The sequence below is a fragment of the Ananas comosus genome, linkage group 24 (assembly GCF_001540865.1).
Source record: "Ananas comosus cultivar F153 linkage group 24, ASM154086v1, whole genome shotgun sequence".
Taxonomy (NCBI): domain Eukaryota; kingdom Viridiplantae; phylum Streptophyta; class Magnoliopsida; order Poales; family Bromeliaceae; genus Ananas; species Ananas comosus.
The window spans coordinates 6,585,851-6,605,530 of NC_033644.1; the positions used below are offsets into that span (position 1 = coordinate 6,585,851).

Here is a 19,680-nt window from a genome sequence, read left to right on the forward strand (position 1 = left end):
AATATGACACATTGTATTTTGTTTAAAGTATTCAAGATACAATGAATGTATAGCTAGTTCGTACTTTCACATGCTTTTGAAGTTGCTTGCCCTCGTGCAAGCCATATATATTGAAATTAATCTTGGGAAAATTCTCTATACATGCTTTGTGGTCATGGAGCCTTGGGCAGACATGGGAGATCTGTCCATTCGGCGTCCGAACCGATCAAATTGGCGGTCACGGGGCATGACAACTCCATTAGCTAAGACCTTCCGGAAGTGTAGTTATGGAAGTACCTCGATTATTTTAGCTCCTTTATGCCTTTAGTTAGGGTAGCTCGATTATTCTCATCTCATGCTTACTAAAGGGGAATAGTTTGATCATTTTCGGTTTCCCATGAAGGTTAGTAAGGACCAAACCCTAAAGTTGGTCAAGGTTGTTGGATATGACATTGATAGTTTTTTCTCTAGAACATAATGCATGAATATTAGGCATCGTTGACAATTTTATAACTTGGTAGACGCACAGCAATGGCATCTAAATATGTATGTTCTTTATCATGCTTAGTACGTAGTAGTTTTATTCATCTTACTTATCTCCTACTTATGTCTCCTTTGGATCGAGTGTAGAATGCCATTTTTGGTGGTTGCACCCTTTAAGAACTTGAAGTTGTCTCCTTTAGATCGAGTATAGATTGCCATTTTTGGCGATTGCAACTACAACAAAAACTGTATATAGCGACACTTTTAAATATCGATGCATGTCAAAAAAAAGTGCAGCTGGCTAAATTACCAACACTTTTTAAAAGTGTTGCTATATATAGGGTCGCTATATGTAGGATCGCCTTGATGTTTGGCACCCACTCCTTCAGCAACCTATGGCGGAGGGATACGTGGCGATTGTAGCCTTCTACGGTCCCTTCGAGATCATCGCGGCTGAACTCCAACTGCTGGAACCTTACCTTGTCAGCTGCGGCGGCGGAGGAGGAGAAGAAGAGATGGTGATCATTTTTTTTCTTCCTTTTCTATTTGTAATCGGGCCGAGTGGGCTAGGTGAAGTTGGTTGAGTAAAGGAACTTTTTGTTTTTGATTGGATTGAATTTTATATTTAAGTCTTACTAGATTTTTTTTAAATGTTTGGCATAAATTGGACACTTCGACAAAAGTGTCCCCAAAAATGTGTCCGTATAATCTAATTCACTTGTAGGGCACCTTTTAAGAACTTGAAGTTCTTACTCCTTTATTGTTGACATTTTTACAGAGCCATCAATCATCTATGAGACGCACAAGCGCGGCAAGAGTTGCGTGAATCAGATAGACCACTACCTAGCTACATCGGCCTAATGAAGGCACCATCTTGTAAGAGAGAAAAATTATTTTCTTTTTTTTTTTTTGAGAGAGATAGGTAGCACGCTACCCGCTTCGTTTATTTCATCTAGAAATAAACTTAGCTGAAAAAGTTGGATACTAGTTATAAAAAATCATAGTAACTAGTGTAGTGACCCACGCGATGCGGCGGGTAGATATATATTATAATTTTTTAAAATTTATTCTATAAGTTATTTTGTAAAGAGTAGAATATATTTACTTTAAAAGTTTTAGTAAATTTAAAGTATATTGAAAAGTATGAAGAATTTTTTTTTTGAATATTCTAATTTCTAACACTGAAGCGTCACGATAAGTATCGAACTACATTTATTTCCGATAACTTTATATAGATACCTTATTATATAGTTAGTGACGTATAGGTTTAATTAGAAACAATATAAAATATATTTAGTAAACAAATTCCAACTTATTCACTAGATTGCATTAAGTATGGCGTTAGGCTGCATCNTTTAGCAAACAAATTCCAACATATCCATTAGATTTCGCTAAGTATAGAGTTAGGTTACGTAATAGTTAATCATTTCAAAAATTCTAAACCCGAATGTAAACAAATCTATCAAAATTAGCAACACAATCAAATTATTATATAATGGAGAAAATATGATTTGTAAACAAAAATAAACATAAAAACTTATAACATGGAACCAAAATAATGAAAACAAATATTAAAAAAAATATAGAAATGTTAAAAAAAATATTTACCTCAAATTGAAAAAGTCTGGAAAAAGAAAAAAGGCCCATAAGCCACAAACCATGTTAGATGGCAAGTAAATAGATACGGGAGATAACAAATCGTACAATGAAGCAATAGGCAATGCACCCCCATTTCAACCATGACATGGTGAGAGTTGTTTAAGAAGAATTTCTCTATGAGTGGAGAGAATATAGCTTTTGGTCCTTCTCTGGAAATATATGACTTTAAATTTAGCAATGACTCATATAGTAGAGGCTCAAATGGATCCTTACCATATATATATCCATTTGTTCTGCAACATATGAACATCTATTAGAAAAACCTGACTTTAAACATGAATCGTAAAGCTACAAATTTTGTTCTTTCTTTTCAAAAAATCAGAGCAAAATAAACCACATACTATGGAGCAAAGCATCAAAGATAGGCCTCGAGGAAATGAACCACTGTTATGCTCTCTAAGGGAGAACTCAATCGTGTTCATGGAAGCCTCCACAGCATCGAGTGCAAAACCTTCCTCTACTAGACTCTTAAAAGTATTCACAATTAATTCTTCAACTTTACGAACGTCGTCTTTGGAGAGACCATTCATTCCAACGGAAAATATGGGTTGAGGAAACTCATTTCCAATTCCATTACCAATAATATCATCTCCAAAGCCACTTTCCAGTAAGATCTTTCTCAGGGAAGAAGCGGGCGTCCGAAGCAAGAGATGATTCAAAATGCGAAGTTTAAGGTCAGTTTCTACATCTAACATCTCTTCAGATAAAAGCCATGATAGATATATCATGTATTTCCTTGCAAAGTCACCTTCTTTGCTGACAGGATATCTCTCAGTAATTCTCTTTGGTGTTTTGAACATTTTTTGATATCGAACCTTCAATGTTTCAGCAGAATCTCCTTTGAATAGATCAAGGTATACTGAAATCAGAAAGAAAAGAAGATTGGAAAAGAATTGTTTAGTCACAGAACAAACATTTAGCTAGAGTTAGTTTGCTAAATTTTAGTACTTGATTCCCAATCTTGTAAAACACCACATATACATGAAAAGATATTTAAAGTTGTCATATTGTCAACCACCTGGAGAAAAGTAATTTCTAACCAGCTAAGATACGTAATCGTTCATTTGGATCATCATCTCCATAAAACCATATCTTAGCATTGCTAGGTTTGTAGTGTTTACGGTGGAATTCCTGAAAGAAATGTCGAGCATATTTTAAGCATCCTCACACTGAAAAGATCATACATGCAGTAATGTAATTAACAGTATTTGAAAGACCTTGAACAACTCTACGGATATTTCAAAATAATTATCAAATATCGACCCACATACCCTTAATAAAACAAAGATGCTCCTCCATTCAATGTTATGATTAATTCCGCCATATAGCAGCCGCATTCCATAGCAGTCAATTGCAGAGTTCCAATTTTAATCTTCATGCTCATGGTAAGCCCGACCTCCATTCCTTCATCTTTACCCAGAAGCAGGATCATTAATTACGTTTTTATTAAAATATGTATACAATATAAGCGCGCAGGCATGAAGAAGGGAAACAAAGAAGTAAATGCCAAATATCAATGGCTCTTATAGTGAAGCTCAGCATAGTCAAACTACGGAAGAGAATATTGAGTAAAAGTAAAAACACATGACTACTATGATCATTAATCAGATAATGAATGTAAAAAGGGTGCAATTTGTTTACAGATGCTACGAAATAAAAAATGTGTGCTAAAATGTTACCTCTAAATTTCGGACGGAGGGGTCGGTGAGGGCGTGGCCGCGCGAGGGCGGAGCCGCCGCGGAAAGCTCGTCGGGCCGCCAGAGCCTCATGGTCTCGTCGAGTGAGCCTGTGAGGAGGAGCGCGGGGCGGGAGTTGGTGGCAGGGACCCACGTCGCCGCCCAGATCGACTCGTCGTGGGCGTTCTCCACCGATCTGAGCCTCGCAAGCTTCGTGGCCGCACCCCACCCCCCACGATCGAGAGAGCTAGGGTTTCGAGGAAGGGGAGAGATCGAAGGGATAAAGGGGATCGAAGAAAAGGGGCGGAGAGGAGACGAGAAGAGGAGAGATAGGGGGAGCAACCGGATCGAAGCGGCGCAAGGAATAATAGGTGCTATCGAAGAGGCGGGGGGTACAAAGTGGAGACGCGTAAGGAGATGAAGCGGTGGATTCAATTAAGCTAAGACTTAAGGTAATTATGCCACATGGATTCAATTACAGGGATTAATAGGTTTATATAGATAACTAGTCTAACTCTTATACTTTATTGTCCATGATTTTGTAGGTATCATACGGGTTGTTGTGTGCTAATGCCCTGTGCGAGTTAGAAAAATCCTATCCATTCGGCAGGTTTGTTGCACGCGCCTGGAAAGTTCCCACAACATAACATTAATTTTATAATTCCACTACAAAATAACAAAATGTGCAAATGTAGGCTTCCTCAGGTATTGCCTTTTATTTGTTAAATAAAATATTCATACAAAAAAGTATATAATCGGATCGTAGATTACTCACAATCATTGCATCAATGATGTTCTAACCAATAACAAAAAAGTAAAAACTGCAAAATTTTATTTTTTGCTTCTTTAGAGAGTCAACACACAATCTATGTTGCATCACAATCGAGTCAAACATAAATAAGAATAAAGAAGTCCATTCGACGGCATGACTGGGCAAATCTGTTTATGGCCCAAAAACCTCCTCCTTACACAGTGGGCAGATCTGTTTCAGCAACAAGTTGAAAACTTTAGATCTTACCATGAATAAATTGCTCTATTCACATTACAATAAATACACAGGGCTTGTGAAAGTTGATAATGATCCAAATTCTCAAAGAAGAAGAAGAAGAAAGAAAGAGAAAACTGAGCTATAACTGATCACTTATTTATTTATTTAGACTGTCAAATGGTTAGACCAGTAATTAATGGTTTTATACAAAGATAATATTTGAAATGAGCATATGCATTGATTTAATAACATGATGCAAACAGATTATAAAATTTGTAATTTGTCTAAGATATATACGTAAGATTGCTCCATTAAATCAAAATATATGTCAAAAAAAAAAAAAAAAAACTTTCCAAGATGATTATGGTATTTCATTTTGTTGTTGCTTACACTAAAAAGTTTTGCTTAGGTTAAACTCTGCGATCATGATGTTATTCCATTGAAACCTTACAAGAACCTATATTGATATTGTAGCGCAATAGAAAAGAATTTACGTACCTTGTTGATCTTCAACCATGGAGTTATACAGTCTGCATGGTAAACATGATTACACGGTCGTAAATATATTCGCCATTGTCCGTTTCTATATTCTGACAAACAGATTGCGCATCTGCAGTAAGAAAAGACCATTATCAAAAGGGAATGAAGTACCAAACAAACAATCCATGTAAAACATAAATATTGCAACAAAAGATTAATTCAATTTAGTAAAAGTTCACAGAAGCACAACATCCTCAAGCGTCCTAATAATATCATCAAATTTATACTTTTTATTGATCACTTGTATTCCGGATCAGTGGGTTCACCCGCAGAACATGCACAAGAAAGGCCACCGGAATTTCATATTTCATTCTTGAAACTAAAATACATGACAACTCCTTTTAATTTAAACATCATCATAATTGTATCTGACAGAACTCAAATTAGTAGTGAAAATAAAAAAAAAAAAAAAAACTATACATAAACCTTGTAACATTTAAAATATTTGGACATTCCAATCTCAACTTTTCAAACTTGATTTACATAAACCTATGTTTAAGTTAGACAATAAATAATGAATGTTCAAGTAACTTAATAGATTCTGACTGTATTTGGTATACAATTTCATGCTTAATATTGATGCATGATAAAATATTGTTTTGTCATCATAACTTGACTGATCTCCAAAATTGGTTTAAGAGTTTTATATTGTTCCCGACAATTATGAAAGTGTCTACAATTGAAGTAATGCTGGATGCTAATAATGGATATTACAACTGATCTCGGAGGATCTAGCAAGATAGTCAAGTTTCACGTAGGGACAGACATCAGCGTCCTTAATTTAGAGGGCAAATATTCCCCATAGGGCTCCAATTGAGGAGACGATCTTATCTTCGCACTTCCAGATTGAAGAGAAATAGATAGGTTGGCAACCAAATTTATTCTAAAGCTTTGGAGCATTTCGCTGAGAACTCCAAAGTTGCAATCAAAGTTAGCTAGGCCTTCAATTTATAGAAACATTGACCATGAATAATTTCTTATCCATAAGAAATAAGAGTTTGTTCTAAGTCGATTTTGATGCAATTAACTCTTTCGAGATATGATGTATGAATATCTTTTTTTTCCCTAAAGAATTAGGAGGCTGTTTTAAATCAATTTTCATATAGAGATACACTTTTAAGATATAATATAAGCGGTTTGACCTTATATAAACTGAAGATACAAATTTCGAGAACCATTGAAGATTCTTGATTTTGTGCCGCCTTAGTAGAAATAGGACTCAAGGCCTTATCTACAGAACCCTTTATAATCAATTGTTAATAAAATGGATTAATGGCACCATTAGTCCCCAACCTTTTCACCTTTTTTTCACTTTACTCCCAACCTTTTTTTTTTTTTTGTGCAATCTAGTCTCCAACCTTTTCATTACAATTAGGTTCCAACCATTAAGAATGCTGTTAAAATTGACGGAGTGCGCAATGTCAGCGCCAACACCTACGTGGCTTCTCTAGCCACCAAAGGAAAAAAAAAAAAAAAGAAAAAAAAAAAAAAAAAAGAAAAAGATGAAAAGGTAGGGGAACAGTTGTGGAATTGAACTTAAAATTTTAAATTTAAACAAAAAATTTGAAATTAGGATTAGAATTAGAATTTAAATCCAGTATTTTGATTTAAAATAAATTAGAAAATTTGCATTAGAATTCAAATTTTGAATTTGAATTTTCATTTCAAATTTTAGAATTTAACATTCATATTCGGAATCAATATTAATTGACTCTAAGTTTGAATTCGAACTCATAATCAAAATTTGAATTTTAAATTTAAATTTTAAATCTAAATATGACTTTCTTATTTGAATTCGACAACTCAATTACATTTCAAAATTTAAATTCAAAATGAAAAATTGAATTTGAATTTAAAATAGTAAATTCTAAATCTGAATGTGAATTTCGATTGATATTTGAATTAAAACTATGAATTTGGGATTTGACTAAAATTTAGAGTCAATATTTTTTCCAAATACCAAAAATAATTTTCAAAATTTATAATCAAAATTCAAGTCTTATTTTATTGTCAAATTTAAAATTTGAATTACAATCAAATTTCTAATTGAAGTTAAATAAAAAATTGTAGCTATAAATTCAAATTTTAATTTTTAATTTTTAGATTTTTCGTTTAAATTAAAATTTTAATTCTAATTGCATCATTGATCTCCAACCTTTTCTCATTTTTTTCACTTTGGTCCCTGGCGCTGACGTAGAACAATCAGTTTAATTCTAATTGCACCATTGATCCCCATTCTTTTCAAATTTTTCTCTCTGGTCCCTAGCACTGACATTGCGCAGTTAGTCAATTTTAATAGCCCTTTTAACAATTGAAACCTAATTATAATGAAATGAAAAGGTTGGGGACTTGATTGCAAAAATAAAAGGTTGGGCGACCAAAGTGAAAAAAAAAAAATGCAAATTAAGTTAGAGATCAACAGTACAATTAGCCCTAATAAAATTGAGCAATCTTCCACTCCCAAGCTTCTTTTATGGAGATCATAGATCAGCATCAACATACGGACCTTTATTTAGATATCTTCTTACACATCTCAAAAAACTATCTACCTTAGAATCATACTGAATAAGATATTCTAGCATCCAAAAGGTCTGAGTGAGTTGATAGTTATGCTCCGAATTACTAATTTGCACAAAACAGGATGTAGAACAGACAAACATAGGAAACTAGTATATAGCGTACGTTGTTCAAAAACATGAAAGGATATATGGAAAATAAGAACTTCAGATATATTAAAATTGGTAAGTTTCTAGATAGCAGAATATCTACCTATGATGTACGCAATAATTCAGATACATGAATATGGAAGGAACTAGTTGAAACATACTTGTCATTATTCCGTTCTCTTGAGAAGAAGCCACGCTCATACTTTTCAATCGGCAAGTAGGAGATAACCTCATCAGATAATCCTCTACTTTCATTGCCTACTTCTTCCACTAATGATGCTCTTTCCTTCAATAGCAAAAGAAATGGCTTATCTAATTTAGAGATATATAGACCAAAACTATGAAGTTCACAAAAAAATATGCAGAAGAATCGAGCTATATAACTCCGTTTGTAAGTTGTTTTCGATGATGGGACATCTGATTCGACGATTGGCTCCGCTAGATATGATCTACACTATTAGAACTATTTAGAAATCAAAATTTATAATTTTTTGATTTCATTTGCCTAGTGAACAAGTAGCCTCAAAATGAACGGCTGAAAATAAAAATCTTATAAAAAATAATTATAAAAGACTCAAATTTCAAATTGAAAGTATTGTTATTGCTTTTGATGTTAACTAGAATTTTCTGTTAAAGTTTCATGTAATTTGAATTCTTCTACACCGTTGAACTTACAAACATGACATATCGGCCGTTAAAATAGTCACTTTTTAGACCCTTTGATCACTTGGTAAACGATGTAAAAAAATTATGAAATTTGTCTTCTAATTAGCTCTAATACCGTAGATCATATTTAACGGAACCGATCGTCGAATCGGATGTCCTATCATCGAAAAAATTTACAAGTACAAAGGCCTTTGTGCTTTCGAAAGCACAGGAGGCGTACTCTATGTATGTATATATATATATATATATATATATATAGAGAGAGAGAGAGAGAGAGAGAGAGAGAGAGAGAGAGAGAGTACGTCTCCTACGCTTTCGATAGGACAGAAGCCTCCGTACTTGTAAGTTATTTTCTATGATAAGGCATCCGATTCGACGACAGGTTCAATTAGGTATAATCTACGCTATTGGAACTATTTAGAAATCAAATTTTATAATTTTTCAACATCATTTACCAAGTGATAGTCTCAAAAATGACTACTTTAACGGTTGATGTGACGTGTTTTTAAGTTCAATGGTATAGAACACTCTAAATTACATGAAACTTTAATAGAAAATTTTACTTAACATCAATAGCTAGATCAATGTTTCTGATTTGAAATTTGAGTCTTTCATCATTTTTTATGAGATTTTTATTTTTAGCCGTTCATTTTGAGGCTAACCATTTACTAGATAAATGAAGTTCAAAAATTGTGAAATTTGGTTTCTACATATAGTTCCAATAGTGTAGATCATGTCTAACGGAACTGATATGCATTAATATTACATAAATAAAACGATTACATGATAAGTTTTTGATGTAACGCTACAAAAAAGACTAAAAAAACCAAAATGCTTACTTACGTAGTACCTTTTTAGTGTAAAGAAGTGACAAAATATGAGGAAATTTTAAATAAAAATTTTTAGTAGTAAAATAATCGATATTGTCATCGAATATGAAATTTCAACACACTAGTTTGTGTGGAAAGTCCTTAATTATCTCACTTAGGCCGGCACTCTCATAATCCATAATAAAGATCACTGAAAAGTACGTGATATTCATGTAGCGTTTGGTTCAGGTATAAGCAAGAACTAGCTATTACAGGGATAGGTACAAGTATGGGGATAAGAAAAATAGCGTTTGGATGAAAATTGGGTTGTTCTCGGGAATAAGAAAAATAGCGTTTGAATAGATAATATGGAATAAGAAAAATAGTAGGTAGTTATATATAAAAAATGGAGGTATTGGTGGGGATAGTTATACCTGGTTATTATAGGTAACCGAGAATTACTATTCTGGGGTAAAAAATTAGCGTTTGGGTATAAAGGGGGGGATAAGGGGTTATTCCACCCCTTATCCCCAATCCAAACACTAAAGGAAGAAGTAAAATTAAATTGGTATAAAAGAAAAGTCAAATTCATTTGTTTTAAACTCTAAACCGTAAACCCTAAAATCCTAAATCAATTATTAATTTTACTGGATGTCATGTACCTCATATGTCATATTATCTGGATCATTGTCATCTTGCCTCGCTACCTGCATCACAACAATTTCACAATTAACATAACATATGCAACATCTCTTGATCCCTAAAGTGTAGATTGTGAACTGCAAAAAATTTTTGATACATATATACACCTCTGCTAAGCTATTGGAAGGATTGGATTCATTGATTGGTGAGGGAGACTCCACTGCGAGAATATCGAAGATTGCAAATACAATATTAGCATGCCATAAACATTTCTTAGTATTTAGTACATATGTCCATAAAACTGAAAAATTAGAACACTTGAATTTATAGTGACTTTGTTAGATCTTTCTGATAAAAGAACGCGTGAGATGTTAAAACTTCTTCGAAAACATACAATGCCAACATTAAGAATTCTTTTCATTCTTAAAAGCATTAGTTTTAATATTTCAATGAGGGTAAATTAAACTTTATGTCCACAAACTATGAGACGTGATATTTCTATCCTCAAACTGTAATTTGTTGCAATTTCTAGCTCGATTTTTTAAATTGTTGCAATCAAGTCCTATGAACTTTTTAGATGACGTGGGAGTCATGTGGCATCTTAGTTATTGTTGCTTCATTAATAATAATGCCGTCATAACACTTCTATATTAATGACACGTCAGTATTTTGTTAATGCAGGATTTGATTGCAACAATTTAGAAAGTTGGAGCAAAAAATTGCTAGCAAAATGAAAGTTTAAGGAGTAAAGTGTAACGCGCATCATTGTTTAAGGACCAAAAGTGTAATTAACCCTTTTAACAACAACAATTTTTTCACTCTAAATAAAAAAACAAAATTCATAATTTCACTTTATCTGCAAGTTTTGATTTTTTTATTGAGGAACAACAACATTAATTAGCATTGTCAAGAATATAGTAATACTATGTTCAACGTATTACAAGTTTAAGCTAATATTACATTAGAAATTCTATCATGTTGTTAAGAAAGTAAATACATAATAGTAAAGATGATTCAAACCAAATTACCGTCAAATTCACTAGAAGAAGTATCTGAATCCCACTCTTCAATTTGAAGTTGCCTAGCTAGAGCTTCATCGAGTGATAAGTGTTCTCGAATTGTATTTGCTTGTGAAGAGTTCTCGGGGTTACCATGATTGATTATGCCCCTACTACTTGAAGCTCTAGTATGATCATTCTGAGAATTTTCAATCAGTGATTGATGAATAGACTCCTGTAATGAATAGAAAAGTCAAATTAATTTGTTTTAAACTCTAAACCGTAAACCCTGAAACCCTAAATCAATTATTAATTTTACTGGATGTCATGTACCTCATATGTCATATTATCTAGATCATTGTCATCTTGCCTCGCTACCTGCATCACAACAATTTCACAATTAACATAACATATGCAACATCTCTTGATCCCTAAAGTGTAGATTGTGAATTGCAAAATTTTTTTGATACATATATACACCTCTGCTAAGCTATTGGAAGGATTGGATTCATTGATTGGTGAGGGAGACTCCACTGCGAGAATATCGAAGATTGCAAATACAATATTAGCATGCCATAAACATTTCTTAGTATTTAGTACATATGTCCATAAAACTGAAAAATTAGAACACTTGAATTTATAGTGACTTTGTTAGATCTTTCTGATAAAAGAATGCATGAGATGTTAAAACTTCTTCGAAAACATACAATGCCAACATTAAGAATTCTTTTCATTCTTAAAAGCATTAGTTTTAATATTTCAATGAGGGTAAATTAAACTTTATGTCCACAAACTATGAGACGTGATATTTCTATCCTCAAACTTTAATTTGTAGCAATTTCTAGCTCGATTTTTTAAATTGTTGCAATCAAGTCCTATGAACTTTTTAGATGATGTGGGAGTGATGTGGCATCTTAGTTATTGTTGCTTCATTAATAATAATGCCGTCATATCACTTCTATATTAATGACACGTCAGTATTTTGTTAATGCAGGATTTGATTGCAACAATTTAGAAAGTTGGAGCCAAAAATTGCTAGAAAAATTAAAGTTTAAGGAGTAAAGTGTAACGCGCATCATTGTTTGAGGACCAAAAGTGTAATTTACCCTTTTAACAACAACAATTTTTTCACTCTAAATAAAAAAACAAAATTCATAATTTCACTTTATCTGCAAGTTTTGATTTTTTTATTGAGGAACAACAACATTAATTAGCATTGTCAAGAATATAGTAATACTATGTTCAACGTATTACAAGTTTAAGCTAATATTACATTAGAAATTCTATCATGTTGTTAAGAAAGTAAATACATAATAGTAAAGATGATTCAAACCAAATTACCGTCAAATTCACTAGAAGAAGTATCTGAATCCCACTCTTCAATTTGAAGTTGCCTAGCTAGAGCTTCATTGAGTAATAAGTGTTCTCGAATTGTATTTGCTTGTGAAGAGTTCTCGGGGTTACCATGATTGATTATGCCCCTACTACTTGAAGCTCTAGTATGATCATTCTGAGAATTTTCAATCAGTGATTGATGAATAGACTCCTGTAATGAATAATCAATTAATATAACCTGATGACACTGTTGAATCGTTGGCACTAACCGTTAATTCTAAAAGCTCGAGCTGTTAGAAATACACAATCAATTCACTTAAAGGGTACAGAAACAGCGGCCACGAGTCTCGATTGTGACTCGACCCAATCAGCCTCATGCCACTTCGAACATGACTCGGCCCAACCCAGCCTCATGCCATTTCGAATATGACTCGATCCAACCCAACCTCCCGCCATATGACAGGATGCTGACCCATTTAAGCCAAGAAACACTAATTGTGAATAGGGAAGTAGTAAACTTTTTGTTCAAAAAAAAACCATTCACTCTCAGTATAGATTATCTTACAATTCTCGATAATCAAAGAAAAAGAGGCTTGACAGATTGAAAGGTCGCGAATTAAAAAGACATTAGAGTCTCAAATATATTTTATCTGTTTTGATTCAATCCAGCTTAGAAGAAGTAAGAGAGTATTGTATTTTAGTTCGTTGCTTACGAACCATAAGCATAACTGTCATGACGAAAGAAGCTAATAAGACATGTTCTACTCCCTTGAGAACAGGACAGTAGTAATTCAGTTGATTGGACTTGAATTTGCTAAAGAGAAAAGCACTCAACAAGTCTGCTTTAAAAACCTAGCCTATATTGGCAATATAGCAAATTTAAGACAATGAGACCTCTCTTGATAACTGCTGAAGGAATAAAATGATGCACACATCTGTATCAAAACCCCCTTGGTCGAAATTTTTCATTAGCATGTTCATTTAATTATCAACCTAAAAGCAGCCTTTCAAACTACAACAGTTAGATTCATATCTACTAATAGATAGTAAATAACACTTTACAAAATTAAAATATTTTACCAATCTATTACATTGAGATTTTTAAATCTCGTAGGTTTGAATAGGTCCAAACTTTGTCATTGATGATATGTTGAAGTCCTCTACCATTCTCCATGATTCCAAACTTGATTTAAGTAACCCAATCATGCATTTTTGTTTAGAGAATTTCATTCACAGAGGCAAGCAAACACACCTGATCTTGAAGAACTTCGCCGAGAGAACGATCAGCGAGATCATGTTCACTATCAAAGTGCTCTTGCCACTCATTTGTAGGTGTGTTTACATATTGTGAAACCATTTCTTGCTTTGCCTTTGTTTCAAATCCGATGGCCATGATGATCGACAAGCTTTGGATTTCAATCCGCTAATCCTGAAGCGTCACAACGATCAAATCAGACGAAGCCAACATAAATCATCGATATTATATCTAATAAATTGGAAAGAAACATCTGTTACATAATTGCAAAGTAGCATCCCCATACAAGGTGGATAAATTAGTAGCAGCTTTGTTATAGATATATGCAGAAAAGCAGCAGCTTTTGCATTTATCACTAGCAAGGAAGAAATAGAGATTTATTAATTAGATGTATAACCTGCATATCATTGACTAGTTCAGCTCTTTGTTAGAGTCAAAATTTAAATAATTTTATAAGCTATTCATATAAAAAGTTAAAATTTGCATCATATAGAAATAAGAACATGAAGAGAAACAATCTAATGATAGCATATCATATCCCACTGTTAACACCATGCAATGCTTTATTAGAGAAAAACTACATAATCCGCCTTTTTTATAAGCACAAAAATAAGAAACAAAAGTATATATAGAGCCAGAATAATGAGAGCAAAAGCAGTATTCTTTTTTTTTTGAGAAATAGGTAGCAAACTACCTGCTTCATTCATTAAGTTAAATGAACTGAGCGTACATGTTGGAAGCAGCTAAGGCTTCCGAGATACAGGCAAAAAAATGGAGGGGGGGGTGACAAGCAAAAGATGAGGGCGGAGGCAGGGGAAGAAAAGAAATAAAGAAAAGAAGAAAAGAAAGTAAGGAGCACTTTACAGCACGGCTGACCAGCTACTCATGAGTAGTTTGACACACTCTAGCGAACGAGAAGCGTTGAGTACCGATCCACGAAAGATAGAGTGATTTCTATCCCTAAATAAGAGCAGTATTCTTAAAACGCCTAAATAAGAGAGGTAACAGAACAAGTGAAGATTGGGAATTATTCAAATGAACAGTGGATGAGGGGAATTAAATTTACCAAAAAGATTGATACGGCAGAAAACAACATAGAAATAATCTTAGCAAAAAGAGAATTAATCCAATAATCAACTGATAGAGTGATTCTAGACAGCTAAAACTTTGCTTTTGTCTCTTCCTAACGTGTTTTCAATTCTTGTTGTGTAGAAACTTACAAACTGGATAACCAACATATTCAGAAATCGAAATCGGATCGGGGTTGCTTGCTTTTATGAAATTATCCTACTCTAAATAGATAAGAAACCAAACTTAAACTCTGTGATCAATCCTACTATCAGAAAATTAGACTAAGTAGTGTTAAATATAAAAATATATAAGTATCATTTTCTAACGGCTTAAGCTTTTAGAGTATAGCAGTCATTTCATATGGTTTCAGAGCAGGAGGTTCTAAGTTCAAGTCGTGTTAGACTTCTACCATTATTAATTTCCTACTATTTAATTCAAGTCCACGTTATGGGCCTTTCAAAAAAATCTCGAGTCTAGACGTGAGGGGAATTGTTAAATATAAAATATAGGTTAAGCTTTTACAGTATAACGATTATTTTACATGGTATCAGGGCAGAAAATTCGGAGTTCGAGTTACGCCAAACTCCTGGCATTAAATATATAAACAATGTCCTCTGACAGCTTAACCTTTTAGTGGACAGTTATTTCACATAGTAACTAATGCTTTGCTTTAGATATATAAATATATATAGTAACTAATGCTTTAATTGCTTTAGATATATATATATATATATATATATATATATATAGAGAGAGAGAGAGAGAGAGAGAGAGAGAGAGTAGGGCTACTATGCTATTCGGAGCACAGCAGCCCTTGTGCTCCTAACTTTCTAACCACCCATCAAGTTTGATGGGCGGTTAGAATGAGAGCGGGAGAAGATATTAGGGAGAAATTTGGTGTTTCAATTTCTCTACTCCTTAAATTTTTCTTCAATATCTCCTTCCTATCTCATTCTAACCGCCCATCAAACTTGATGGGTGGTTAGAAAGTTAGAAATATAAGGGCTGCTGTGCTCCTAATAGCACAGTAGTCCTGCTATATATATATAAAAAGTTTAGCAATTAGCTAGAAGAAAGTAGAAATGAAATTGCTTTTGGTGCACAAATTCAAGGGGAAGAAAAAAGAGGAAAATCAATAATCAATAATCTAAAAGTAATGTTAGAGATATACCTTATTTTTCTTCTGTCTCCTCCTCCCACTCCCACTCCCTATGAAGCTCCGATGCACCTTCCGAAACAAATGAGGAAGGGGTATTTATACAACCTAGTGAGAGGTTTTCTTTTTAGTGAAGGTTATGGCGATAAATGAAAGGTAAAGTTGGTGCAGTTACATTGCGGGTGCCCTTTTTTTGTTCTATTGAACTATTCAGTCAATTAAGTCAATCAATTGTAATTGGAAAAGAACGTGACGAATTTTTTAATATATTTTTATGAGCTAGTCTCCGCCGCCTTCCAAAATAGTAAAGCCTTCATATTTATAAATTACTTTTAATAATAAAACATACAATCTGACGATTGATTTTATTAGATATAATCTACGCTATTAAAACTATTTAAAAATCAACTTTTATAATTTTTTGACTTTGTTCGTCTAATAAATAAGTAGTCTCAAAATAAATGGCTGAAAATAAAAATTTTATAAAAAATAATGATAAAAGATTCAAATTTCGAATCGGAAGTATTGATCTCACTCTTGATATTAAGCAGAACTTTTTATTAAAGCTTCTTATAATTTAGATTTTTTTATACCGTTGAACTTACAAATATGTCACATCAACTATTAAAATAATTATTTTTAAAATCTTTTAATCACTTAGTAAATAATATCAAAATATTATAAAATTTAGTTTCTAAATAGTTCTAATAACGTAGATTATGTTTAACGAAACCGATCGTCGATTTAGATATCATGTTATCGAAAACAACTTACAAATACGAAAACCTCTCTACTTTCGAAACCGTATGAGATCTTTCTCTATTTTTCTCTATGAAATAATTAGGAGCGACTTATTTATTTGATGTCGGCAAGTAATTAACGATTGCAACAGGTTCTACAACGATAGAATAACAAAAAAAAAGATAAATAATTAAAAAGATCGCTTTCACCATTGGTCCACGAACCTATTTTCTTTTTTCGTCCACAACTTTTTAAAAAAGTTTTGGCAATCAAATTGCTCCTTAATCTTAAGAACTAATCGCACTATTAGTCCCTACTTTTTATTTATTTTTCTACTTTAGTCCTTAACATCTTCTCCCGTATACGTCCCCATCCTGTTAAACCCAATCTTACTACACACCCTTAATATCATAATCCGTGCTTAAGACCACTTCAATCCCACACACGACGCCTATTGTTCTTTTAAAAAAATTAGTACAAGGATTGATCGGAGAATTATCGAATCATGACCGTGATCTATATAAAATAGACAAAATTTTATTAGAGTTAACATGGCCTATTCTGCTAAATTTAATAGGAATTCGACTGATTGGAATCTAATTACAACAAAATATAAAGATCAGCTAGGGACTTAATAGCAAAAGAAAAAAAAATCAAAAACCAAAACAAAAGTAAAAAAAAAAAAAAGAATAAACATGGGAGATCGACCAATGACATGATTAATTCTTAAAAAATGAATAAAGAAAAGTTAAAAAAAAAAAGTTCATTGTGATGGAAAATCTTGTTGACAAGTAGTGTTGAGGAAATTGTATTTGCCGACTCTATAAGCGGTCGGTGCTGACTCTTCAATGCTTGGCGCTCACGCTTGCCTTTTTCTCAGCTTTCATTTTTTTTTGACATGTCCCAATAATTTCATATTGCATAAAAATAAATAATAATAATTAGATTTAAGTAATTTCAGTCAGTGTTTAGATTCAACGAGTTATTATTGCTAGTGGGCTGAATCGTTACAACCACCACCACCACAAAAAAAAAAGTTAAAAAGTAAAAAAAAAAAAAAAAAACTCTCGTATTTGTTAAATGTGCATGTTGGAAATCTTGCTTTTGCAATTTTATTTTACATAAAAGCTGCGCTCTGAATACTAACTGTTCGTTTTGTACAGTTAAATTTAAGCAGTTTAATTATAGTTATTATATTCTGTACCTGTTTTATGGACAGTAAACTGATGATCAAGAATCAACTAAGAATGAATTAAAAGAGCAAGAAATGATTGTTAAATATAAAATGTAATTAACAATACTGTTTTCTAGTAATTTAAGTTTTTAGAAGCAAATAATTATTTCTCATGCGGTCTTGAATTCGAATTTTATTAGGCTCTTAGTTTTTGTAATTTGACGTATCGGAAAGTCTGAAGTATGAGGGGGACTTTTTGGGATGTCATTTTTTTTGTATAATTTGAAAATCATGTACAAAATTTTTAATTTAATTTTGCATATATTACTATAACAGATCCCAGAAGACGCTTCTCTACTCAAGTTTCCAACTCAAAATGCTTGAACTTATAACTGGACATTATGCCCTAAATATGTTAGCCCCGTAAATATATACAAACATAATCTTTGGCATCCAATTGTTAATTGATTCCTATTTTTCAAGATATTCTTTTATTTTTTTTTAAAAAAAAGAAGAAATTCTCAAGAGGTGCTATATATATAGAAATGAGGATGACATTTCTATCATGAAATATATTACTAAACCAATTCTGACCAGATCAATATTTTGAGAATAAGGCATTAGGGCAAATTCTAAACTTCTTTGAATATATAGTTCCGTGAGAACTTAATTGAGAAGTAATTTTACTTTTTTTTGAGGAATAGGTAGCACGCTACCTGCTTTATTAATTAAAAAAGTGAACTAAGCTACAAAGGTGAGGCAACATGGGCCTCGAAAGAGTTAAAAAAAGAAAAAGAAAAAAAAAAGAATCCTAGCGATTACAGTGGTGCAAATTTAATGACAGATAGTACTTCCATTGGTTCGTCAACAGTTTAATCTTATGTATACCCAGCAATGGGTCTGGATTGACCGATCTGAAGATCGTACCGTTCCTAGCTTCCCAGATGATCCACCAACAAGCTATTAAACCGGTTGGTCCCGAAAGTGGGGATGGCGAGTCCCTTCTACTTATCCATCTATCCCAAACGATAGTCACGTCATCACCCAAGTCCCTTGTCTGTACATTCTCCAATGCCATGACCATAAGAAATCTGAAAAACACGCACCGAGCGAATAGGTGGTCCATTGTTTCCTCCTCCATCCCGCACAACACACAGGACGTGTTACCAATCCATCCTCTCTTAAGTAGGCTGTCTGCAGTAAGGTGCCTCTTCCTGAGGACGAGCCAATAAAACACTTTCACTTTTAATGGTATACGAATCCTCCAAATCTTACTATCGCAGGCGTCCCTCGTACCCCCATCGCACAGCCCGGAATAGGTTGACATTACTGTAAAGCGTTCGTCCGAATTCCATCTCCAATGCACACTGTCTGGTCCTGTTCAATTCTAAAATTGGAGATCTCTGTCTGCATTGATGTAATGCAAGAATTTAATCGATTATCATTAGTTGTATCGCAACCCAGGATCTTGCGCCAATTCCATCCGTTAGAGAATTCTCTATGACTAATTTTACTAGGATGCATATTTAACAAGTTATGTCTCTATGCACTGTATCGTGAAATCCTAGCTATGAGTCGAATCTCTCTTTCAATCTTTACCATATATGCGCGTTATATATACACATAAATTGATGTACTTTAAGAAATGTTCTTCATTATTCAGGTTATGGAAATGACGTCCTTTGTGGACCGTTCAGAGGATAAGGATGAGAATGAATCATGTGTGGTGCAGTTCTAATTAAGAGGAAGATTGGGACTAAAGAAAAGCTGATCAGTCAACAACTTGAGTAAACAACTTGGAATCTTCTAGATAGTCTTCTACTTTTTGTCGTCCCTAATTGC

General features: G+C 33.2%; 2 protein-coding genes across 4 annotated transcripts; both read right to left on the bottom strand.

Moving 5' to 3' along the window:
• On the bottom strand, nt 2,254-4,401 carry LOC109728812 (presequence protease 1, chloroplastic/mitochondrial-like). Of its 2 annotated transcripts, XM_020259345.1 has the most exons (4): nt 3,801-4,401; nt 3,393-3,531; nt 3,162-3,252; nt 2,254-2,980 (listed from the first exon to the last, which is right to left on the bottom strand). In XM_020259345.1, the coding sequence occupies exons 2-4, from the start codon at nt 3,456-3,458 to the stop codon at nt 2,391-2,393; spliced, it is 747 nt and encodes a 248-aa protein (XP_020114934.1). In that variant the 5' UTR covers nt 3,459-3,531; nt 3,801-4,401; the 3' UTR covers nt 2,254-2,390. The 2 variants fall into 2 exon arrangements, with proteins under 2 accessions (XP_020114934.1, XP_020114935.1); XM_020259346.1 differs by lacking the exon at nt 3,162-3,252.
• Nucleotides 4,546-16,060, bottom strand: LOC109728811 (E3 ubiquitin ligase BIG BROTHER-related-like). 2 transcript variants are annotated; one of them, XM_020259343.1, is made up of 11 exons: nt 15,939-16,060; nt 13,694-13,870; nt 12,448-12,652; nt 11,587-11,639; nt 11,440-11,484; nt 11,137-11,341; nt 10,276-10,328; nt 10,129-10,173; nt 8,153-8,277; nt 5,284-5,395; nt 4,546-4,779 (listed from the first exon to the last, which is right to left on the bottom strand). In XM_020259343.1, exons 2-11 carry the CDS (start codon nt 13,832-13,834, stop codon nt 4,741-4,743), a joined length of 1,023 nt encoding a protein of 340 aa, XP_020114932.1. In that variant the 5' UTR covers nt 13,835-13,870; nt 15,939-16,060; the 3' UTR covers nt 4,546-4,740. The 2 variants fall into 2 exon arrangements, with proteins under 2 accessions (XP_020114932.1, XP_020114933.1); XM_020259344.1 differs by lacking the exon at nt 15,939-16,060 and adding an exon at nt 13,983-14,004.